The 25,858-nt window shown below is 48.1% G+C and overlaps 1 protein-coding gene across 1 annotated transcript in view; it reads right to left on the bottom strand.

Annotated features, from left to right (window-relative positions):
- Window positions 1–25,858, bottom strand: part of ptprk (protein tyrosine phosphatase receptor type K) — a gene marked incomplete in the record, with an annotated part of 84,801 nt that overhangs the window by 37,485 nt on the left and 21,458 nt on the right. Inside the window, 7 exon segments of the mRNA XM_078093080.1 lie at window positions 1,662–1,836; window positions 2,170–2,285; window positions 3,630–3,711; window positions 6,951–7,009; window positions 7,090–7,141; window positions 8,485–8,645; window positions 14,251–14,373. Coding sequence (XP_077949206.1) covers window positions 1,662–1,836; window positions 2,170–2,285; window positions 3,630–3,711; window positions 6,951–7,009; window positions 7,090–7,141; window positions 8,485–8,645; window positions 14,251–14,373 — 768 coding nt within the window.

Here is a 25,858-nt window from a genome sequence, read left to right as displayed (position 1 = left end):
CTCTGAAGATAAATACCGGCTTACTGTCAAACATTTTTTATATATACAAGTCATGTTTTGGCGCTTTCCTATGTTTTCTTTGCTCCATTTTCTGTTGATCGGATCTGTACCAGATTTTTTACTCCACCAGTAATCCTCCCTCATACTTCTTCCTCTCTTCAATTTCCCAATAAATAAATATTTAAGCACAATATTCAGAGCAAAACCATTAATAATGCAGCTTAACGCTGTCCATATTCATCGCTGTCAATGTCCTGCAGGAGCCTCAAATTTCCAGCACGCATACTTGTCTTACGGAGGGAAATAAACATATTCCCTGGTCCTTTGATTTTTCTCCGACTCTCATCTCCTATCTGATATTTCTAATAAATAAACATGAGGCTCATCTCCTTCAACATTCATACACGTAGTCTTTAATTGTTATATCTTTCTTTTTTCCCATTGAACCAGCCTCCGGATCAATATTCATATTTGGCAATATCCCTGAGAGCTCTCAAAGCATGTTTTTTACAGATCGAGAAAGCCAGCGCGTTTCTTTCAAAGGCGACGCCCGGCTGTGAAACAGAGTCGCTCCGTGTGTCTTATTAAACCTGAACCTATTTTCATATATGTAGATTGGTCCTGTTCCTCCCGCTGTGCAGATTCCCCCGACTCGCTCTCCTGCCCGCCGCCTCACTTTCAAAAAGATGATTCATGATAAATAAAAAATAGCCACTTAAGTATTCTTACCAAATCAGCAAAGTCTGGCAGAAAGTGTGTCTCCAAAACCTGTTACCTCCCACCACCACTATATTTGTTTGACCGCAGAGGAAACCTTCCCAGTGTGTGTGTGTGTGTGTGGGGGGGGGGGGGGGGGGGGGGGGGGGGGGGGGGGGGCAGCATCCTCAACCTTGGCAGAGTTAATCTCCTGCTCAAGCGACACAGAGACTTGATTCCCTAAACTGGACGACGTAAGAGCTCCACTATCCGAGCCGCAGTGAATTTATATTCATGCTGCTCGTCGCGGCTTTGATTTCTCATTTCTTCCCTGTCTGTTATCTCTTATGCAGAATAATAAACATAACTCTCCTCCGCTGTTTACATATTCAGACACATTCCTGATTCTGATATGGATATTCTGGAGATAATGAGCAGACTATTTACATTGAATTTTTCCTCACTGTCACCACTTCTCTCTTTGCATCTCCTGGTGCCTCCCCCACCCCTCCTCCCCCACCTCCTCCCACACCCTCCTGCTCCTTTCTGTCTCCCCCTTATCATTCTTTCGGAGTCTCTTTCGCCTTCACCCTCTCCTCTGCCCTCCCCCCCCGTCTCTCTCTCTCTCTCTTTCTCTCTGTGGGGGATGAATGGAATATGTAAGCTTTCGGATGGGAATGAATAAAGCATCCCGTCTCAAACACACATTGGTGACACCTTATTAACCACACGTCAGCTGCACGTGACAGCTGGAGCACACACACATGTGCGCGTAGACACTAAAGGCAGCTGCTTCACACGCACACATGCAGCTACACACATCTAAATATACTCACACAGAAACTCCCCTCATTAGTCTATAGTGGGTTAGTGACGTATCAGTCAGACACAGTGAGTGCACATTTGATTTCATTTGACATCCCCAAAAAATAATAAACAATAAAAGAAGCTTTTTATATCCTCACCTCGAACGATGAGACCCGCAAAGTTGGACACGCCGGAGCCGCGCTCTGACTGAGTGACGCAGCGGTACAGGTCTTGATCCTGATTGGTGACTTCTTTGAGGTGGAAGGAGGCGGCGAACCGTCGGTGGTTGATGTTCTTCGTCAGAGCCACGGGAATATCTTCTCCGTTTCTCCTCTGAGAAGATAGAAAAACAACACACAAGAGGGGAATCAGGCGCTGCAGAGGCTCGTAAAAGGGGTTAACTGCCTTGCTCAAGGTCACCAAGGTTAGCACTGGACCGCACACGCGCAGGCTTAAATACACACACACGCACGTATGCAGCACTCACACCTCTCCTCTGCCTCACTGACAGCAGGTTTGAAGGTCACGGCTACAATGGAGCCATAATGAAATCAGCAGCTATTAGACTCTTAATCATGTTAGCTGCTATGGCCTGGGGTAACTCTGTGTGTGTGTGTGTGTGTGTGTGTGTGTGTGTGTGTGCACATGCAGGTGTAACAGCTGTACCTGTAGCCAGAGTTTATTGCTCGATGTGTCCCGTCCCGTCGCTATGCACTGAAAGGTGGCGTTCTGTCCGGCGTTCACCTCCACGTCCCCGAGACGCAGGAAGTGAGGGGATTTATCTACAGAGCACAAAAAAAGTCACACGCAGTTCACACGCATGAAATAGTTTTGTTTTTTTTGTTGCTTCATCCTATTTGTTCGCTCAAAGTGGAGACGAGGTGACGGAGCCAGAGGGAGGCGAACGCGTCGCGTCATCACAAACGCGCCGTGAACCTTTCAGGATACGTTCCAACCCGAGGGAATACGTGATTACTGCGATTACATTTTACTGGAGTCAAATGAAAAAAAAAAAAACAGTGCTAGGAGGCAACATCAGTGTCACGTCCACTACATATGTTTTTCCTGTAGCTCGCCATTGTTAACGACGGAAATAAACAGTCCTTTTTGAGCCCGGAGATGCAGATCAGCTATGAAATTCTTATTCTGGAGAGGAGATTGCTAATCACACTCACACTCGCCTGCACGCAGGCATTCAGGCAAACACACACACACACACACACACACACACACAAACCTGTGTCCAGAAGTGCAGCTGTGAGAATGAATGCTTCCACTGTGGAGACTAAGTACTAATTGCTAATTCCCATTAGGAGTCCTGCTCCTCTGCCTTTTAAAAGACCGCGGCCCTTCTTTTCACACTTCTAATATTCAGGGTCACTTCGGTGACCAAATGAAGGTCCAGGAGTTTCTGTGAGGAAACCTATTGCCTAATGCTGGACAACAGCGGCACCCGGACCTCACAAACTGTACACGGGGCCGGTGCGGGACAGTTTGTCATCGTGACCGTTAATCAATAGAATCTATTAAGAAACAAAACTGTCCTGAGAGATTTCAGCGCCGCAGCGAGACGGACGAGCGAAATGAGTTGTAATTGTTTCCTTTGAAGCAGAGCGGACCCTCCGGCAACCTGCCTACGGCTCTAGATTAACAGACCCTTCTGTTAACGCCAGCGGTTTGTCGTCACGTCTCTTTCTGGCCTCTGGAAGCAAGGAAACACTCACGCGAAGGAGAGAAGACGACTCGAGACGTAGCGGGAATTTAAAATGGGATTGCAGCCCTCATCTCTTTCCTCGGTCGGTATGAGACAAGACAGCTACTGTTCACGGTGTGTGTTTGTGTGTGTGTGTGTGTGTTGAAGATAGAGAAAGTGCTGACTGGTCAGAATCTTCTCTTTCGCTATGATTGCCCTAAAACTGTCTCATTTCCCGCTTCACTCTCTCCTATTCTCTCTTTCTCTCCCCCTCGCTGCCCCCCCCCCACAGCTCCTCTCCTGTGTCACCTTTCCACTTATCTGCCCGTTCAAGTGCAACGGAAACCATCCCAGGTACAGTCTAATTAGTGGCCAAAGCTATCAGCGTCTATTCAGCGAACTAGGACTAATTGCTGGCATGCTAATGACTCACCGCACGGGTAGCTCAGCACCTGAATGTCGTCGATGGCGATGAAGCCGGCTTTGCTGTCCGAAAGCTCTGCTTCAAATATGACCTGGGGGAGAAAAGAAGAGACACAGCGCTCGCTATCACGGTCTCCATTGCCATCGCTAGTATATATCATATTTAAGAAATGCAATCCTCTATTTAAACAGTGTCATTGAGATTTGGCACATAAAAATAATCAAAATACAACCACAGCAAATACATGTTTCTCCTGGCATCAGCATTTCTAATGTAACTTACATAATCATCGATATCTGTGCCTAACCTAATCAACCATGAAACCACTTAAGTATCGTTACCCAGCCAGCAGCCGGAGGCCTTCTGGCCGTTGCTATTTACATTTGCAGTCAAAGTGAAGGGTCCAAAGGTTTGACAGGATGGATAGAAAGTCAGTGACAGCTGCTGTGCACTGAATTGGATGAGTACAAAGGTGTCCCCCTGCTGGATTTACACATCCAGGCCAACAAGCCACGATGGATGAATCAGACACTTCCTGTTGGATCGTAATAATCACATTAAAGAAGGGAAAAAGAACATGGAACCGGCCGCAGTTAAGGTGCAGAAGGGACGGATTGGGCCCATCGATTACTTTTCTTACCCAACCATTATGTGTTTCAACGCACTGAAAACCAGAAGCACAAAGAAGAGCGACGGCGCTCAATGGGGAACTCGATGCTTTCTGGCCGTGTGATGCTGACCTGTTACAGTGATGTTGCATTCAACCGGTGCCTCCATTCAGCACCACCTCATTCCATCACCTTGTGGTCTGATTACTTCTTCCTCTTACTCCCTCCCTCCTCTTTTTCCACACGTTAGCCCATTTCTCCAATCACCGTGTATCTTTAAAAAATAACACATGAATAACTTCCACCCAAACTCACCGACCTGTGTTTGCTCAGAGAGGTGCGCTGTAATGAACAGGGAGGAGGTCGCTGTGACAAAGTGAAGCCGAGGGAGACACAGACTGTGTTTGGTGGAGGGGGGGGGGCGTTGTTGTCATTCATCACCAGTAAAAAGGAAATCTGCCGTGAACTGTTTACCCATAGCTTATCATCCCCTGCTTGTCGTACCCCCCCCCCTTCCCATCTCCTCCTCCCCCCTACCAATCTATCGTGTCTCTCCACCCCATCATCTCTCACTCATAGCTCGCTGCCGAGCGAAGGCACAGAGACGTCGGTTGACTTTTAATACCTCCCATCGCCGCCTGTCTGAAATCTGGCTTTCCCACCCGCCCACGTCGGATGTCAAGTTGTTGCTTGTTATTGCGGCCACGTCTGTCCCGGGAGCAGCAGCGTCGGGACCTTGTGGCTCGTCCTTTGTGTATTAATACGGTTTTGAATATGAAATAAATAAACCTTGTGGGAAAAAAAGTCTCTGAATGGTGTTTCACGGCCGTCCCGGTCCGAGACTCGCGTCTCCTTTTAGTGGCTGGAGCCTTTCTGATGATTGTACAAAGCTCTATTGGAAACGGACTCCACAACGCATCAGGTCACCAATTCCTTTGCAGAACTTTGGCCACGGGCCGCCTTTGCGTTCTGTGATTCGTCGGCCCCCAGATGCACGTTCTCCTCTGGGGAGACGGCGTTTTTTCGATCCTGTCGGTTGTCGAGGACTCGCTGCCTGACTGGTTGCATCGGCGCGCGGAAGGATTACTGATAGCTCGGGTTTACAAGTTCTCGCAGGGGGAAAACAACCCAGATACGCTGAAGGCTGAGGACACATCATCACTCCGGAGTGGGGCAGGAGGATAGCGAACGTCCTCTTATCGGCTAATGGCATATGTCATTTTGATGCATGCAGGTAAGGCCGCCGAATCAACCATGTTTAAACCTGCAGACAGGAAGTATTTTCTCCCCTTCGTGTTGTAATTGGCATCCTCAGTCACAAATCCTCTGGGTTTAGGGCACAGCGTTGTTTTTATTACTTCATCATCCTGTTCGTAGCCACCTGAGGCAGTTGTATTTAAATGACCCAAAGCTTAAGGTACTGAAGGAAAAACAGAGCAGTGAGTTTAATGATAGAAAGAAAAAGGAATGACGGCGCCTCGGATACTTTAACTCATAATTAAAAAAAAGTTTTAAGAATTTAATTATCCACTTCACAAAAAAACAACTAAATGCCAGTTTCCTTCAGTTTAAGATGGCAACTTTAAAAGTATTTTATAGTCTGACCAAAAGTCCAGAACCAGGATATTACATTCATTAACATTTACTAACTTGACCTTTCTAAACCGCTTATTTAAACGTCATAAACACGCAACACTGCAATTTCTTGGGTAAAAACATTTTGTTATGTGTAACGAATATCCAAATAGTTGTCAACTTGTTTTCGGTTAATCATCTCAAATGTTCTACTGCCGTCTTCAAGGAACACAATCATCATCCGAAAGCCAGTTTTCATACAAAATAAACTTTAAATAAAGACAAAACTGTAATTACAGTGTCTGAATAGTGCTGCATGGGTGTGCCTTTCGTGTGTCCATTAATTCCGGCGTGCATGTGTGTGGGTCTGCATTGTCCCCAGTCCCATTACAACTCGAGCTAAAGTGCTAACGCACAAACATGCTCCGACATGACAAAATGGCTTCATATCCTCAAATCCAATAACCGGTTTCATAGCCTGAAAAAGCCACATAAGCCTCGACAAACTGGGATGATTATGTTCAATTAAAACATGTTGACACACGAGTTTCATGCTGGTGATCTGGTCCCGTAGTCACTGAGGGGCGCTGGGCTCCAGATGGGCCGTTAGGAGGATGCTTTCACACTTCGCCTTGCAGTAATGTTACGGGGTCCCCGGGCTCTGTGTGTTAACATGATCAGTGCGTGTGTAAGCCCCCCCCCCCCCCCCCCCCCCCCCCCCCTCCACTTCCGCCTCCCGGGACATTCAGGGACCAACGCAGACACACGTTGTCAACACCAGCCAACAAACAGATATCATGCTGACTGGCGGCCATAGATGCAGAGATGTTTTGTCGCGCTCCTGCGATATCTGACCAAGTGAACCTTTTACTGTCGGTATTCATTGAAGAAAAAGAAAAAAAGAAGTTACAACACTGACAATGATATCAATGTCCAGTGCAGACACACACCTCCTTTTTCCCATTGTCTTTCTAGCCTAATCGTCACCTCCTGAGCCTCAGTCACCACAAATAAATCAGCTGCCTGCCCCCCAGCATGTGCGTGTGTGTCTTTGTCTTTGTGTGTGAGATACATAGAAACATTTGCACGATGAAGGAAGCGTCCATTACGAAGCCGTGGGGATGGGGGTTTTCTTTTAGTGAGTTACCTGATATTCATTTGGCCAAAAGGTGGAGACGGCGAGTTCGGCTCTCAGCCAGTCTTTACCTGGGAGACAAACACAAAGTCAAACCAGAGACACCCAATCAACGGGGAAAGAACGCGCGGCGCTCGGAGACGGTCTTTACCGGTGTAGGACGTCACGTTCCATATCGGGTTGGCCAAGGGACCCTTGTTCACCTGGCAAAGACACACAACGCCATATGAAACATATGCATACAGACATGATACAATCCTTCCTGAAGCCCTCTGAGAGACGTATTTAGCTCCAGAAAAGCATTTGAACAACGGCGTGCGTCGTCAGATAGGACAGGAAAAGACAGAGCCAGTAAAATGCATCGTCCCCTTAGAAGTGTTTTCGGACACACTGTAAAAACGTAAAGAGGACGTGAGAGGAGACAGGACCGTTGGGAAAAGTTGGGATTATTGCATCGTAAAATGTGTCCCGTGCATCACACTCAACACTTGCTCAAGAAAAATACCATCTTGATCCAAACACAAAGACACTAATGGGGGTTTAAAGTGCGTGTTTGGGGATTTTAAGTCAGTATTTATTGCAAGATTAATTATTAAAGCTTAATTAGGCAACCTTACAGAAACTCTTGGTGAAGGCAAAGCAGTCAGCCGCCTCCGTGGCCGGCTAGCTGCATTACTTGTGGTTAGATTTCACAAAAACACGCACCACATTTCCCATAAATTCAGTTTTGTTTTGTTTTAAGCTGAGAGGCTCGTTTAAACCATCTGCTAATGTGACAAACAGAAAGCTCGAGCTCTGCACTTGAACTCATCACGGCTTGTTTTTACCGAGTAAAATAACCTTTTGTTTTCTCAGAAAGGAAGAGTGCAATCCGGTGTGTAAAATCAAACCTTGCCTCTGACTGTGTAAACTACGACGTAGTAAAACCATTCAAAGGATCTTGAGTGTTTAGACCTTTTATGTCTTGAGAAAAAAGGTACATGCAGGTTGTTAAACCAATTGAAAAGGTAAAATCAGTCGCAGTCACCTAAGAAAGATAAACTACTCTCTAATATATACATATATATTTGTATATGGGTTATAGTACTATTATCAGGCTGCTCCAATAAGGGCCTTAAGACTCAGTTGATCCAGAGTGCTGCAGCGCAAGTTCTGACAAGAACGAGGAAAAGTACATATTAGCTCCTCTGTCAGCACCCTGAAACCTCCAGAAAACTTAAAGCACCATTTTAAGACGTTCTTAGTACCATATTACCCCCGAAGAGCGCTGTGCTCCCAGATTGCGAGGGTTGCTGAAGTCTGAAGCCGGGAGGAGATCCAGAACCTTCAGCTGCCACGCTCAACTCCTATGGAAGCAGCTAAAAGTTTCAGAGGGGGTTCGACATTTTACTCTTGGATATTTAGGGCTGGCTCCGCAATGCACCAGCCCCTGGTTGTGCTGCTGCTATAGGCCGAGTTCTCTTCCCTCAACACCCGTGTGCGTTCGGGTCTGTCCGCTTGAGGAAGAAGGCCTTCTGAGTCCCTTGAGAAGTTGAATTTAATTTACCTTCACCAGGACGTTGAGGGTGCCGGGGCTGGAGCCGCCGGGGCTGGTGAGCAGGTAGTTGAAGTCGATGCAGTGGGTGTCGTTCTCCTTCATGACGGGCAGCTGAAAGCGGGCCTTGTCCCCGACGTCGTTCTGCGAGACGTCCACGAACATGAAGGAACCTGGCCACGGGGACGGAGACGAGCAGAGGGGTCAAAAAACGAGAAAAAGGCACAGAATCTGGGGCGGTTGGAGGCACGCTGAGTCGGCTCTATTTGTTCTTGCAGCTGTTTGTGCTTGTAGCCGGCATTCCTGCTGAGGGTCGCGGCTTGAACCGACAAGCAGCGGGGCCTTCTAAGGAGATGGTTAGTGTGTGTGTGTGTGTGTGTGTGTGTGTGGCATCTGCCTGTACTACATGTAAGTACACGAGTAGACTAGTCGATGACACACTAAACTCCAACATATGGAACTGGATCCATGACCCCCTCATTTCCGTCCTCATGGACACAAACAGACGCAGAACGTGAAGCGTCTCCATGTTTCTGCTCTTTCGTCTTGGACATCTCCCGTCGTAAAATGAAAATGATTCTTTCTCTTTGTGTCCGCATGCTTTTACTCACATCTGTTTCTCTCTCCTCACATTCCTTTGGAGCTTACAGGACAAGTGTCAGCCAGTGTTACTCACACTGCTCCATTTGTTTCTCCTTTGTGTTTCTGAGGCTGTTTCTATTCAAGCCAAACAAGAACAAATATACGGGGAATTGGAAGGAGGAGAGGAGAAGAAAAAAAGGCCAATTGTTACTTTCTTCTGTCCATTCCGATGAGATCTTTTATTTGCCTTCTCTTCCACTTTATTCACCGTCTCCTTTTCCTTTCTGCATATGAACTGTGCTGCTTCTGGGTGATAATGATTGCTAATGTGGGAGCTGACATAATAAAAATGAGACCAAACTAGTCAAATTGTCTCCAACATACAGAATATAATTTACCTGCTGCGACCCAGTGGTGTCACATGATTAGTTTTCCATAGCTATCCTCAGGGCCATATTTCTCTGGCTTACTTGTTTTGTTTGCAGAATGCTGCTCCCCTCTCTGCTGATTTCCGATGGAAATCCATTTGTTTTGTTCTTAATAGTATGACGGGACTCGTACTGTACTCAGTACTTTTGCACCCTTGTGGCCTTCCAGTCATTCGAGTAAGCCGAGGAAAAATGTACTTCATTAAATTTGTTATGTCTGCTGTCACTACTAGAGGAGGACATGTAGCTCGAGGTAATTTATAATCTCGGAGTGCTAAAAGGCCGTTGCAGTCAGCCCATCCAGATGTTCCAGCAATCAGCTCAGACCTCAACCAGATGTTGCTCCAGTGATATATGATGAAATGTGGGCCTTTCAAGCCTGATGTCTAATCTCACCATCTCACATGGGCTCATCACAAACTGGGGGAAAGTAGCCATGATATTTATTTATATTTGAAGCACAGAATAGAAATTGGTTGAATAGAACTAGTGCAGAAAAAATACATATGATTTATTTCAACCAAAAGTGACAAACATTTGGTAGTTTCAAAACGTTTGCGTGATGTTGCGTGATATTGAACCAGTGTTTTTATAATGATTTTATAAAACTTTAACACTCTATTAAATAATAATGAAAGATTAATCATGACTAATTAAAACATTACATCATTAGTTGCATACCTAAATATAATAACAGTACATCAGCAGAATAAAACAAACCGAGCAAACAGAACGAAACAGAGTAGAACAAAACCAAACAAAATATAAAAGAGTAATAGAACGTAACGGAAAAGAGTAGAACTGAATAGGAAATAACACAGAACACGTCCCAATATAAAAGAGTATTATAAAATAGAGCAGAACAGATTACAGTACAAAACTAACACAACTCTGTGCTCCAACTACACACACAGGACTCCCTCCCAAACGGTTCAATCTACTTGCATATGAAATCATACACAATATGAAGTATATACAATGAGCTCTAGAACAATAGTGATTATCGCTTATTGTTTAGCTAATCTTCTTTGAGAAAACACTTTCCTCTGGAGAAAACAGCAGAACACAACAGGCTTTCAACACACACACACACACACACACACACACACACACACACACACACACACCATCAGCTTTTCAAACCCAAACACTGTATCCGAGGTATGAGATTGGCTCTTCTCTCTCGATTGATTGATTTCCTTTCACCACAACTCCGAGCGCACACAAAACACACACAAACACACACTAGTACTGCAGCCAAGGCAGCATTAAAATAATCCTAATTTCTGGCTCTGAATGTTTCCAACGAGACACTAAATGAGATCATGCAAACGGAGTAAAGCCGACCGGGCCGCCCCGCCTTCCATCCCACGATCCACGTCGTCCCTGTTGCTGAACATTTGCGCCATGTTTCTAAGATGGTGACGTGAGGAACCTGAAAATACAGTCAGAGACCCTGATGCGTCACAACATGGCTAAATGATAAGCTTTAACACTTCAGATACCCATCGCGATGCGGCTCACCGCTAAGATAAGAAGGGATTGTTTGGGTATAAGTTCAAGTAGCTGAGTAATACTTAACATGTTGGAACAGTTCGCCTGCATGGAGACCAAAGTAGCATTGAAGAGATAAAGCTGAAACAATGCACGTGCAACAAACACACAAACGCACATCTCACAAGCAAAGTCTGCCCCGTTTTCTAAAATGGCTGATGTCTTTGAACCGCTAAAATGGACGCTAATAGAACGACGACACGATATATAACGATGGGGCTAAAAATAGCCCCGAGACAGCCTTAAGACCTAGATATGTCACATAACAACAACGGTAGACGGAGTATTATTCTTCAGCAGAACAGTGACGGCCGGCTGCTGAGAGAGAGCTTCACTCGCAGCGTCTCCTGCTCGCTGAAACGTTAATGCAGCCCGTTCATACTACAAAACACTCACTGGGTGCTTTCACTGTGGTTAACGGATTCCAACGCATCTTCATTTGTTCTGCAGCACGGACTGAAACTGCTCGTTGCTGCTCGGATCACATTTATATTCAGGCCGCATGTTCCCTGTTAAAAATCTGAAGAGCTTTTTTTAAGATGTGGTTGTTTTTTTTAAACTTACAGTGCTGCCAACTTTTCTAAAAACCTTGGGAGTGAGATTTTTGTCGGGAGTGACCAAACTTTTACCGCGCACGCAGCCACCCGCGTTGGTGGCTCAAATCTCAGGGAATTGGGATTAATGTGGCGTTGTAACCACGTCGTGTTCTGCTCGGCCCAAAGGCGTCGATAGCGGCGGCCTCCTGGAGGTGGGAAACACTGGTTACGTTGTGAGAAGCGAAGACACAGCTGAAGGCCCACCCACAGGACAGTTTGGTTTAAGTTGATGTTATTTACTGGGTGGTGTGCCAAAGAGGTGCAATACCTGAACTTATTCAGATTAATGTTAATCTGATCATGACTTGTAGGGCTTCTAGCCTTATTAAAACCTCTCATAAAAGCGCGTGCGTGTTGCTTTAAAGCGCGCTTTCATTATTAATTATCAGTCAATCTGCAGATCATTCTCTTTTATTTGCTTGGCCTATGAAAACTCCAAAGTGAAGCCTTTAAATATCTTGTTTCATCAGACCAACACACCACAAAGCCAAAGAGGGAACTTCTATAAAACAGACAGCAGTAACTTTACATCTGAGAGGTTGTAATTCTGTTCGTAAAAAATGTTTGACTCATTAGTCAGTCGACTTCTTGATCGCATCAGCGCTGCGCTCCACGAATACGTTGGTGTGCCAATGGTTTGATTGAATGCTCTATAGTTTGTGCCGGCGTATCCACAAGTATCCACTCATTATTGAAACATCCGGGGGAACAAGCTGGACGGCGGCAACAACCTTATTAAACTGCACACGGAGGAAAACAAGAGGGAAGAGAGGCAGCGACAGCCGCGGAGAGAATGCCTCGCCAAATAGGTTTAGAGTGGCACTGGCTGACAACATTATGAGTCAAGAGTATCTGCTTTGCTCCGCTGAGCCGCAGAGCCCCGGCGCCGCGAATGTTCAGCCGGCGCAGCGCGCGCTGCCAGCGGGGCGCCGGGGGGACCCTGCCACGGGGGCCGGGGGCCAACATCAACACCCCAAAGAGATTACGCGGAACCGCTGTAGCTCTCCATCACAAAAGACACTGCCAAAGCGTCCCTGCGCCGCCGCTGCCGCCGCAAGCACAAATGGTGATTAACGACGGGGACAAACCAGCGCGGCTTACGGGGGACAAAACGTGATTGTTGGCTAAGCCGTCCGGTGACTCTGGCGCCATTCGCAGCGGAGCCCCGGGACGACCGCTTTTCTCTCTGCCAATACCTTTGACTGTGTAGAACCTGCTGAACTACTAATCAGCAAAATAAAATTCCTCCCAACTCACTTTCAGCTGCCAAATACTCGATATGACCCCCCCCATCCGTTAAAACAAAGGGAGTACGGTAACCTTTGTTGTTGCCCAAAAGGTTTCCCGGCTGTGCTCTAAAAGGAGACTGCAGCTGGACCGGAGCACTTCGAAATTACTGCTGGCTCCAATTGCCTAAAAAAAACCCAACCATTTCTAATAATAGGCATTACCGATGTGTCCCCCGGGAGAGGCATTTGAGCTACCAACGCATCCCCCCTCACCAATCCCCTGCCACGTAATCCTCCCCGCCAGCAACCTGGTCTCCCCTCCGCAGCACGCTGCTGGCGTTATTAACACATCAAATGTCAGGTTCTGCTCCCGCACCTTCAGGCAACGCTGTGGGCCCCCAAGGCGCGTCCAACCCCTCCACACCATTAACCCGGGCCTGCAACCCGCGCGCCGCTGCTCCTCCCACTCGCCTCTCACCCCGATTGATTGCTGAGCTAAATGCTTTGCACTCGTGTGGCTTCTGCCACCTTCGCCCTCCCGCCGGAGGGACACCCCTCGGTATTAACATCCCTAAGTGTTAGACTTTGGGCCCATATCTTTGGGCAAGGTCCCTGATCACGGCACAGATTTATGCAGGACCACACGCGGCGGACAACGGGTAGTAGGTGCACACACATTTTAGAAGGTGTGTGTTCGTGGGACTATCATAAAGAACCGGCGCTGAACTGAACCTTTCTCTAAATGTCAGCGACGCTGGGTTGTCAGGATGATAAGCAAGAGAGATAAATAACGTTTTCTTTTACATTGTCATGGCAACAAAGTCAAAATCTCTCAAAACAGACAAGGAGAGAAGAGCATGGGCGAGGAAAGGAGACAGAGGAAGGACATAGGAGACACAAGATTATAGGAGAGTAAAGGGGAAGAGACAAGGAAGAGCAGAGGGGAGATGAGATGAGACTGCAGGACGGGAAAGGAGAGGAGGCGAGGGGAGGAAAGAAGGAGAATGCTAAAGCATAGCTATTGTTATAACATTTTGCTTTTAAGATTGTAAAGTAGGCAACCTTCCCTGTTCTCTGCCATTGATTAATGACCTCATATTCTGTTAATTAGACCCTCAGCCCAGAGGCAGAAAGATTTAATTTCCCCTCCATCATCACCGCGGAAAAAAGAAAAACTACTGATTAAAGAGGAGAGGGGAAAAGAGGATGTCTAAGAAAAGAGAGTCAAAAATTAAAAAGTACCGAGAGTAGTTCAAACTATACCGAAAAAATGGCCTCCGGGCCTCACATGTCCAACAAAACAATGAAAGGTCGAAACTGCACTTGTCGGCGAAATGCGCTCAATCACGGGTGGGCGACGGAGAGGAGCGAGAGGACGAGCGGACTCACCTTGGGGCAGTTCCGGGGAGACGTACGGCGCCTCCTGGGTGTTGGTGTGCGTCCAGTCAAAGTCGTCGTAGGGATCTTGCTGGTAGTCGCACGGAGTGAAGCCCTCGTCGAACGTGCAGCTCCCTGCAAAGACAAACACTCAGGTCACCTCGCGGCATCAGCAGCCATCGGCCCACGGCGCTGATTGTGATCAGTTGTATCGCACCGCGGGTCTCCCTCGGGTTTTTGTCCCACAGTCCCCGTCCCGAACGCCGCTTTCTCCGTGTGCGTGTCCGCCTCTCGGCTCATTAACGAAAAAAAAAACCCACCAGGAGTCTGAGCCGCGACGGTCATCACTCAAGGCCGGTCAGGATCACCTCTGACTCAACAGCCGGGGCCTTTGGGGCGATCATCTGTAGCCCCCTCGGGAACGGCCACGCGTGAGCCAGCCGGCCGCCCAAAGGCCGCGCCGCAACAGGAAGTGGCTCTAATGCGGAGAGACGCCGCTTGTCCCCGGCGGCTGGATGAAACAATCAACTTGAAACGATATCCGGCTGGCGACGTGGCCGGTAGAAATGACACGGGGGGGGGGCACTGTTGGCCATCTGATTCATTGAGCTGAGAGCAACGCGTGTTAATGGAACGGCTCGGAGAGATATTGCTAAGAAAAGCCGGGGCGCCATCTGACTGCAGCCACCGGTAGTTAGTGGTCGCTGACACGGGTCCTCTGTGCCCTTCTTGACATTTGCAAAAAGTAAAAGAGGAGATCTACTTAGGTATGATACAGCACACGCTTAAACATAGTTGTGATTAATTAACCAGTCGATTGAGCTTTAATGAAACCACCCAAACCCCAGATGATGATGAATCCTCCGTAACAATATCAATGAAATAGGGATTTACACCTGCGCAACTCTCAAGGTAAAGAGCGGCAAATAAGCCGAGCGGCTCCACTACCTGCGTCCTGGAGCGGGCCGCGATGCTCCACCTCCCCATCACCTCCCCTTCCCTCACCTCCCTTCCTCCCCCTCAGACGGCCCGCTGATCCGAACCCGCGCCGCAGACGGATAGCGAGAGGTGACAGCCGCCGCCGGAGGAGAAACAAGTTAACATCAAACTAAGCGACCGCCTTCTGGCTGCCTGTGACTCAAAGCCTTTTGGAGATGCACCGGGGAGGGGCAGAGGGGGGGGGCAAAAGAAATAAAAAATAAACAAGTAAATAAACAGCCTCCCTTCATCCCGACTCCCATTCGGTTCAATTAAGCCGTTGTCACAGCACGTTACCTGCGGTCATAATGCGGAACAAGCCGGGACACGTAGAGGGCACCGAGTTACAAAGCGCTATCTACACAGATGTCGAACACGCTGCCGGGGTGTGCGCCTGCGTGTTGGGTGGAGGGGGGGGGGGCGCTGCCTCCCACAGTGTGTGTGTGTGTGTGTGTGTCAGCTTACGAACAAGTGTGTAACTTTAGTGTGTGGGTGTGCGGCATGTGTACGGGACCACAGTGCAGGTGTCTCCGCTGCCTGCGAGCGGGAAGGTGACCCTGCTCGCGTTACGGGGAATCTTCAGCCTTCTTCTAAACAGGAAGTACCTTCTTCCACAATCCCTCAGCACGGACACTTGGGGTTGGTGGAGATGACCGCACACGCACAGCGGCGTGGATGACGTCAGCTCGGAATGACTGCAGGTCACTGAAGTCCCACTAGAAAGGAAGGTCGATGTCAGCGCGAGTCTCGTCATTGTTGGATGCGTTGCTCATTGCGTTCTGTTCCGTGCTGCGTCGCTCAGTTTAAAGCCTCAGACGCTTGCCGGCTTTTCTGTAAGTGACACATTTTTCGGCGGTGGTTTGGAGATGGCAGAAGAACTTGGCCTTGATCGCATGCTAAAGCACTTGTTTGGACTTGACCCGCCGACCGACAGCAGAAGCTCTGTTCAGTTACAGATTCTCTGCTTCTGAAAACGCTATACAGAGTACAAGGAAACTGGTTTTATACCCATTGTGTTTGAAATACGTACACATATAATCACACACACTCAGCTCTGATGCAGGGCCGCGGTAGAAGAGGTTCTTCGCGTTGGCTTAGCTTGCTGCGTTTTATGTTTCGCCTTTAATTTCCCTCAAATCGTAGAGCATTCCCTCTTTGCCCGTCTGCACACCTCCGATAGACATTCTGGCTGCTTTTTAGCTGCAAACATACTAAACACAGTCGCTGTGTGTCTGCTGGAACCAAATGTGTGTGAAACTGTCCACGCAAACACACACCAGCTTGCCCATAGTCTTTAGTTAACACTCCTTCTCCCTAATGTCCTGCCAACTAAAACCAACACACACACACACACACACACACACACACACACACACACGCACACGCCAGCAGACACATGCATCTGACGGAGGGTCGTTCTTGCCAATAATGGAAGAGCAGACCGTGTGCGATTATCTTAGCTCTTGCGGAAAAAAATGTGCAAGCTTTCCCAAATGAAGGTAAAATCTACGTTGATTGGGAATTTGATCTTTGATGATGTTCCATTAGTATTAAACACAATAACCCAATTCCAATAATCACTGTACTTGTCTTTTGCGTGCAAACTGCAATAACAGATATTCTGGCAGTAGAAACAAAGCGGCACACCGTCACGTTTTTCAACATGTGGGTCGAGCAGAAGTTTGCTGCCCAGTAGAATCCCAGTTTACGTTTCTATGTGGCCGGTTACAAGTAAAATTGTAGCGGCAACACCAACCTGAGCGGAAATGTGAGTCTGTCTGCATGCGTTGACTCTACACAAACCACAACAACATTTTCCAACTAAATGCACGAGTGTGTGTCCAGATGCTCCACTCTCCATTCACAAGGACACAAGAGAGAGAAACCGACTGCATGCTAATCACTTCCTAATCAGCTCCTGTGATTGGCTGCCTCGCTAATGAAATAATGGTAACTCATTTGCATTATAAAATAATTAGAAGGACTTGATAAAGGCTCAAGGGCAGAGGGAGGAACGCAACACACACACACACACACACACACACACACACACACACACGCACAGTGAAACAGGGCCGCTGCGGTCTTTTCTAAAAGATTGCTGAATGGCATCAGACACAACATCTGCCACTGCCACTCAGACTCATTTTGTGGTGATTTGCGTTGACCTCCACCTCCAGGAGGCGAGTCAAAGGAAAGTCTTCGTCTCAAACTGTTCGGAAACTTGGATGCAGACGACATGACGGCCTCGGGTCCCTCCTTCGCCACGGGGAGGGTTAAAAACACGTACAATACTCGGTTATTAGTTTTAATCAAGACTTTTCTTTAGTGTGCAATAATGTGTAACAATAGCTGGTTTGATTAGCTCTTCTTTTCTTCAACATGATCCAAGCGATCTGCTGAGCGGGCGGTATTTGTCAGCCCGTGAGGAAGATAGGAAGCAGGCGCAGGGTTCTCAGGTAGGAAAGGAGATCTTTATTTATGCAGCGAAGGTCCTCCAGACAGAGTCTAAAGCGGGCTATGAAATTATCCTAGGTCACACTTCTTCCGATAAAATAAACCAGGAAGAAGTGTGGCTATAAAACTATCAAAAAACAAAATCACTCCGCTCTAGGAGGAAAACAAAAGGCTTTTAAATTTATCAAAGTAACCAACGCACTCTATTGACGGAGGCAACGTCTCAAAACAAAATCACTCCTTATAGGAGGAAAAACAAAGAACTATGAAAGATTAATGTTGCATCTAACCTAGGAATACAAAACTTAAGCAAAACCAAAAAACAACCTGCGTGGAGGTGAAGGCACTGGGCCGATCGAAGATCCTGAATAACAACAAAAAGGAACCTGTGACGTGGCAGAACGAGGTAGAACACATGGGTAATGACGAACACACTGGCACAGGACAAAGGGAGACGCAGACTATTAATACACATGGAGGGGAATGGGGAACAGGTGGACACAATCAGGAATCAGGGAAGACAATCAGACTGGTGACACATGAGGAAGGGTAAGTGACCTGAAACGAGAGGAGTTATTATTTCAAAATAAAACCGTAAATGACAAGACAAAATGCCCCACAGAGTAAAACAACAGACAATTTCACCGCGGTGTGACAGAACCCCCCCCTCTAGGACCGACACCTGACGGTCCAGGTAGCTCAGGGTGGTCTCTGTAAAAGTCCTGAATAAGTGAAGGGTCATCTATGTGGCGCCGCGGGACCCACTGTCTGTGCTCAGGACCGTATCCCTCCCAGTCCACTAAATACTGTTTACCCCTGCCTCTATTGCGTACGGCCAATAGTCTCTTGACTTTATAGAGTAAGCCTCCGTCGGCTGCTTCCAGTGGCGGCGGGGGCTCAGCGATAGGAACCATGGGGCTTTCCTTGGTGGGTTTGACCTGACTGACGTGGAATGTGGGGTACGCCCGAATTGACCTGGGCAAACGGAGACGGACGGCAGCGGGGCCAATTACTTTGGAAATGGGGAAGGGCCCAACGAACCGCGGTGCTAGTTTTTTGGAAGGGACTTTGAGGTGCAGATCCTTGGCTGATAACCAAACCCGTTGTCCCGGTTTGTATTCTGGTGCGGGACGGCGTCTTCGGTCGGCTGCCTTCTTTACTCTGTCCCCCTGTCTGATGAGCACTTGACGGGCGGCGGCCCAGATGCGATGACAGCGACGAACCAGGGCATGGGCGGAGGGAACTACAACTTCCTGCTCAGAGTAAAAAAATACAGGAGCCTCGTAACCGTATACACACTTGAAGGGTGAGAGACCTGTGGCAGAGGTGGGCAGCGTGTTGTGGGCATATTCCGCCCAGGCCAGATAGGAGCTCCACGCCGTCGGTCTTTGTGACACCAGGCATCGGAGGCTTGTCTCCAGCTGTTGGTTGAGCCGTTCGGTCTGGCCGTTGGCCTCCGGGTGGTAACCTGAAGTCAGGCTGGCTGTGGCACCGATGAGCTGACAGAACTCCCTCCAGAACCGTGAGATGAACTGGGAGCAGGCGCAGGGTTCTCAGGTAGGAAAGGAGATCTTTATTTATGCAGCGAAGGTCCTCCAGACAGAGTCTAAAGCGGGCTATGAAATTATCCTAGGTCACACTTCTTCCGATAAAATAAACCAGGAAGAAGTGTGGCTATAAAACTATCAAAAAACAAAATCACTCCGCTCTAGGAGGAAAACAAAAGGCTTTTAAATTTATCAAAGTAACCAACGCACTCTATTGACGGAGGCAACGTCTCAAAACAAAATCACTCCTTATAGGAGGAAAAACAAAGAACTATGAAAGATTAATGTTGCATCTAACCTAGGAATACAAAACTTAAGCAAAACCAAAAAACAACCTGCGTGGAGGTGAAGGCACTGGGCCGATCGAAGATCCTGAATAACAACAAAAAGGAACCTGTGACGTGGCAGAACGAGGTAGAACACATGGGTAATGACGAACACACTGGCACAGGACAAAGGGAGACGCAGACTATTAATACACATGGAGGGGAATGGGGAACAGGTGGACACAATCAGGAATCAGGGAAGACAATCAGACTGGTGACACATGAGGAAGGGTAAGTGACCTGAAACGAGAGGAGTTATTATTTCAAAATAAAACCGTAAATGACAAGACAAAATGCCCCACAGAGTAAAACAACAGACAATTTCACCGCGGTGTGACAGTATTAAATCCCCTCTACGGGACACGCTTAAATACGACGGCGGTCTGAGGTGTTTTTGAAACTCCATTATAACCATAAGAGATATAAGATGTCCGATTAGAAAGTCTCAGAATGCTCGGTCAATACTCGTGCCCTTGTGTAGACAATCGAGCACATTTATCTAAAAAGGAAGCGGCCTAACATCCCCTTGGTGTGGTGCGATCGGATCAAATAAGGAACTACGCAATTCCTCCGGGGCGACAGCTGGCTTTATGGCACACGCTGGCTTTGTGCGTCAATATCCAGGGTCTGCAAAGCCACTGAACGTGCAGCTATACTAGCAGTGTGTGTTTAAAGTCTGGAGGGAAAACAGAAAATGTATCTGTAAAAAAAACGAGGGATATGAGGGTTGGAGTCAGTTGCTGTAAGTTAAATAAAAAGAACTAAAGAAAAGAGACAGAAAGTACACAACGTTAATTCAACGTTAGTTCAATGCTGAAAGTGAAGAAAGGCCTGACAGATAGAAGAAGGCCATGAGTTCCACATGAGAGATATGGAGACATTTGGGCTGTGAAAGATATGCGAGGTCATCCACTCCGCTGCCTTTCAGTTAACCACACTTGGTTTGAATAATACAAAGATGTCTTGTGTGAAAAATAGCAAAACTAAGCGAGTTCTCTGACCTCACACCGCGTCGGGGCGTCGCGGCTCCACCTCCTCCGTGATTAATACTGTCCTCGCTGAAGAAATAACCCTGACTCATCCGGACGCGTATCAAACACACCCAAACACCTCGTCTTTCAACTTACAGGGGGGAGAAGAGCCTCTCAACGGCAACGGTCGAGAGGGCCTCGTTGCCGTGGCGGCGAGCGAACGGCGAGGACGGTGGGGCCGTAATCCTGGTCTAGAATAAGTGGCTGGGAATAAAATATGAACATTTGGTGTGTTGGAATAAATGGACTTGAAATCCACACAACGGATATTTGTCACGTCGACGACGAAAAATGTCAACTGGGCTGAATGCGATGTTTTACACTTGAGCTAATCAGATGACCGTTACATCCTCTCGCTCTCACTAGTATTTATCGGCAGAGCTCAGTTGCAGGCTGCAGGCAGAGATGTTATCAGAAGAGCGGCGATAAGACGGCATGAGACGAAGTGAAGGAAAGAAATCCAGAGGAAGAGACGCGAGGGGAGGCACAGAGGAAGCCGATGATGAAGCCGTCTAAGCCAATTGTTTCACCATTTTCTTTTGTCTTTTTGTCTTTTGTCTCCATCTTTCCTGCATCGATAAATGGGGGATCCAAATCTAGGTGGCTTTGCGATCGCACCGCAAGAGGAAAGAAGAGGAGCTTCGGTTCTCAAACGGAAATCATTTTCAAGGACAATAATTACATTTCCGTCATTAAAATCCAATTCCAACCGCCAGTGATACTATTTCCCAGCAAATCATTAAAAATGGTCCAGTTAATAATTACGTCTGCTGACCCGGATTCATAATCATATAGGGTTTTGTGGGACATTTCATACGTGACTCACTAACTTTCTGGAACTCGGGGAGACGGTTTAACGAGGGAAAGGAGACGGAAAGGAGGAGAGGAACTCTAAGCTAAAGTAATGACACAGTCTCACTACTCCATCTTTGTGATGTTATTATTTACTGGCCTTTCTCAAAATGACTTTGTGCTGTGGGTTTGTTATTTTCATTGTGCGTGTGGCCCGAGTCGCCCCGACCACCTCAAGGACACTGACAAAGTTGTGGGGTATCATTTACTTTCTTTGCGTTGTCTCAGCCTTTTTGTTGCATTTCTCTTTTTGTCTCTTGTTCTCGCTCTCTGAGAATAGGTGAAATTAGCCTGAAATGATACAAGGTGACATCAGAGAGACACACACACACACACACACACACACACACACACAGTCACGCTTCAGTGGCCCTTGCAGCGCAGCGCGACACCATCAAAGCCAGGACACGTACACACACACACACACACACACACGCACACACACACACACACGCACACACGCACACACACACACACACACACACACACACACACACACACACACCTAGCCTGTTAAACATACACACGGGCACGCGCACACCCAAACACACACACGGCGACATCAGTCACATACGCGTAGTCACACACACACACACACACACACACACACACACACAGCTCTAGTTTAATTGGAAGTGCTGAAGGCTGAAGAATTTCTCCTTCATCTCACAATGCTGTAATTGAATCTGAGAAGTGTGTGTGTGTGTGTGTGTGTGTGTGTGTGTGTGTGTGTGTGTGTGTGTGTGTGTGTATTCAGCTGATTCAGGAGTTTCCATTGACAGTAAAACAGAAATGTGTGTTTTTCCTCCTCCTCTCCCTGCTCTTCTCCTCTCTCGGGGTTAATGCTGCTTTTCAATTCAAATTCAAACTCAAGCACTTTTTCGTGCGCCACGTTATTTTTCCGTTATTTTTCCACAAACGCACAATCAGGGCCCACGAGCTCCGCTGTGAGAGGCAGCCGTGACCCCCGCCGCCGAGCGTCGCCGTCGCTCGGGTCGACGAGTCGCCACAAAGAGCGCTTTGCACAATAAAACCGTTTCTGACGGGCTCATTAAAGCGCTGTCGCCCACAGACAGGCTGAAATGGCCCTGCACATTTTGACCGCTTGCTTGTTGAATGAGGCTCTCGTTTTTGTGCGTTGTGAGCAGGCCTGGACCCCCCCGAAACCACGACTGAACTCTAGTAAACACCTAGAATATCCATGAGGTGTGCAGGTATCGGCACTACAGAAGGTACAGAGTCAGATCTCGGCGGATGGAAAACAAAGCAGCGTTGCTGCGTCTTAATTTGACTGGACTAGATGCTGGGATCTCGAATGCATCAGAAGTGAGGTAACCAGAGCGCTCCATCACAACATGAGGCGAAACACCGCCAACACAAACGTGGAAAACTGCTCGGCTCCCGACTGGGTGCCGACCTGAAGTGTTAAGCACAATTTCCCAGAAAAGTGGTGTCTCGAAATGACACTAGAGGATATGCACCAACCACGATATGTTCAACTGGAGATCCTGACACGGCTCTCAATTTGCAATTTGATATGTTCATGTCAATTAATCTGCTGCTGGTCAACTGAGATATCATCAACAAACCGTATCGGCATTAAACTGGATGTGGCTCCAAATTCCTCACCGCAGCGCCGTGAGCGAACAGCTCGCTTCTGGGAAAATCTCTGTGTGAACACTATAATCAGTATACTGTGTGTGTGTGTGTGTGTGTGTGTCCAGAGATAGCTGTTAGCGGGGATGAACCCTTCCACGGACACTATCTTTATGACATTCACCTCTCTCCCCCCCCCCACGTCCCCCCGGCTCTGCGTCTATCGCTCCATCGTTTATCTCCATTACTATTCAAATGCTGACATTTATGACATTCAAAGCAACTTGACGTGCGGGCAGACTCGCCGACTGGCCGGCCGGGAGAGAAGGCGAGAGGTGGGGGGGCAGCAAGAGACACCGAGGGGAGATTTCCCAGAAAAAGGCTGATCCGTCCCTTCTTCACCTCTGGTGGTTTGTGAACGTTGACACACTGCGGCTCTTCCTCCCACGTTACTCTCTGACTCAACGCCGGCGGCAACGAGAGCTCCGCTGACGGAAAAGTTTCGCGGCCCGCAAGTCTTCAGATGACTCTAAAGATCGGTAGCTTGCGACTCACCCATAAACCATCCACACGATCGCATGCCAGTAAGCGGCCTTCTCAATGAGTCAGGGGTTGTGTGTGTGTGTGTGTGTGTGTGTGTGTGTGTGTGTGGGGGGGGTCATCGTGGAGCCCTCAGCCTGCACTCAGCCAGTCTCAGACCTGAGAGGACAGCTGGTATTTGCTTTCAAGTAAGAATCCCCAAACAACAAGACTCAACTTGGCTGCCTCTCGCCGCCCCCTTTCGTGCGCACTTGACCTCAAAAATGCTGAGTGGGCGACTAAAGTGAAGAAAAACTCCACTGCAATAGGAATAAGCCATAAGATGAACGACACACAGCGCCGGGGACACACACAATGTCAATGTGGCCAGATGGAGCCCCAATGTTTTCTAAAAATAAAAAAAAGGGATCCATGCCGGACAGAGCGGGGTCAGAACGGCGGCCGGCAACGGGCGCCGGGCCCACACACCTGTGTGGACCCGCGTGGCGCCAGAGGCCCGGCGAGCACCGAGCGCCTCGTCAAGCTGCCCCGATAACCCGCTGATGAATGACCGGGAGGACACAATCAAACCGGAGAGGATTTGAATGGATTTGAATGGGCCAATCACAGAGCGGACAGGCGGCTGTTTGTTTCTGAGCCAATCGGGGCACGGCTGAGGTTTTGGACGGAAAAACAGGTCTGGTGTGGACGAGATAAGAGCAGAACAAACACACACTGAACAGCAACCCCCACAGACATTAACACACACACACACACACACGGTAGGTAATGCCGGACGGAGAAGGGAAGACTAAAGAGGAAGAGAAGACGAGGAAACCTGAGAGTGGGTTTAGAGGAGAAAGAAATCCCCCCCCAGGGGCTGTAAGCAGGTTAAATGTGAAGCAGCTAGTCAGCACAGAGGCTGGTGACACGCTGAACGGCCCGGCTGACTGCTGCCATTGTCCAGCGGAGCTGGTTCAAAGGCCGGCCGGCTGGTTTACCGTCTGACGGCTCGGATTTAGTGCGTCCGTGTTTGTGCAGCAGAAGCACTTCTGTTGTTCGGCCCGTCGGACCGAAAGCACTTTCTCCACAAGCGGCACACAAAGAACCACCTGAAACAGCACTTACTAACTAAGAATAATAACAATTGGAAAATGTTGCTGGGACTTCTGCAACCAATAAAAATCAAATAGGAAAAAAAAATACATCTTGAATAAAAAAAGAAGCTCTTTTATTTGTGGTTGTGACAGTTCTGTCGAACAACAAAAAGATGCCTAACGATAGCATTTAATGTCCTAGAAGAAGTCCACACACAGAGAGTGAGACACACAAACAAAGGGAACCACACAGGTGGGAACAGCACATGAGACCAAAGAGCCGGGCGGACATCACACGTTGCTGCTGTCTGCGCTGAGGGTAAACACCACGTCTGGACCTGTAATGAGCAGGAGACTACAGGAACGCTACACAACAGTATTTACTCTGTGGTCAGTGGCGTCACTTCTGAAGGCAGGTGTGTATTGAAGACGGGGGAAGGAGGGACGCGAGCTGCTGACATCCGGGAAACAGACGCTAAAGGACGTCGGATGTTTGTCCGTCAAACTCGAAAACCGAGCCACGCAAAAAGGGACACGGCAGGAATGTGAACCAACTCCACTGCTTTCTCCTCAAAGAAAACCAGACGCACCGGATCCGAGGCCGGAGGGAGACGAGCGTGCGCGAAGGCAAGCGTGCACGTCGTCACCTTCAGCTGCAGAATGTGGTCAAACATCACTTCAGGGGCTGAAACAAGAGGGATGCGAGGCAGGAAGACGGGGAGAGGGAGGAGCGCAGAGACAAAAGGAGGGCAAAATAAAAGTGCTGCAGGGACGTCCACTCCTCCCTCCCGGTTCACGCTCGCGCGCGTGTGTGTGTGTGTGTGTTAAATGAGTTTTGGGAGTTGTCGTCTCTTTACGGTAGCCGTAACTGGCCCGAGGACGGCGGTTATTACCCTTTACAACAGGGAAATACTGTGTGAGTGTGTGTGTGTCTGTGTGTGTCTGAGCAGCACTTCCAGAGACACATTACGGTCCTGTACTCGGAGTCTAATCAGATTAAAGATGTTTTGGATTTGAAAAATCCCCCCAAAAAATAAATTGCCGTTTAAAGCAAATTCTATTAATTCAATCATAATTCAATAATTCACAGACATCTAGTTATACAAACTAATGCGTTTAGGTGTGTGTGTGTGTGTGTGTGTGTGTGTGCATGCCTTGTAGCTAAGGAGTGGCTCATGGGAGAGAGAAAGAGGCGAGTTACCTACAGGGGAGTGGTC

Source organism: Gasterosteus aculeatus, chromosome 18 (assembly GCF_964276395.1).
Source record: "Gasterosteus aculeatus chromosome 18, fGasAcu3.hap1.1, whole genome shotgun sequence".
Classification (NCBI taxonomy): Eukaryota; Metazoa; Chordata; class Actinopteri; order Perciformes; family Gasterosteidae; genus Gasterosteus; species Gasterosteus aculeatus.
Note: the sequence above shows the minus strand (reverse complement) of the source record. Positions and strands in the feature narration are given on the sequence as shown.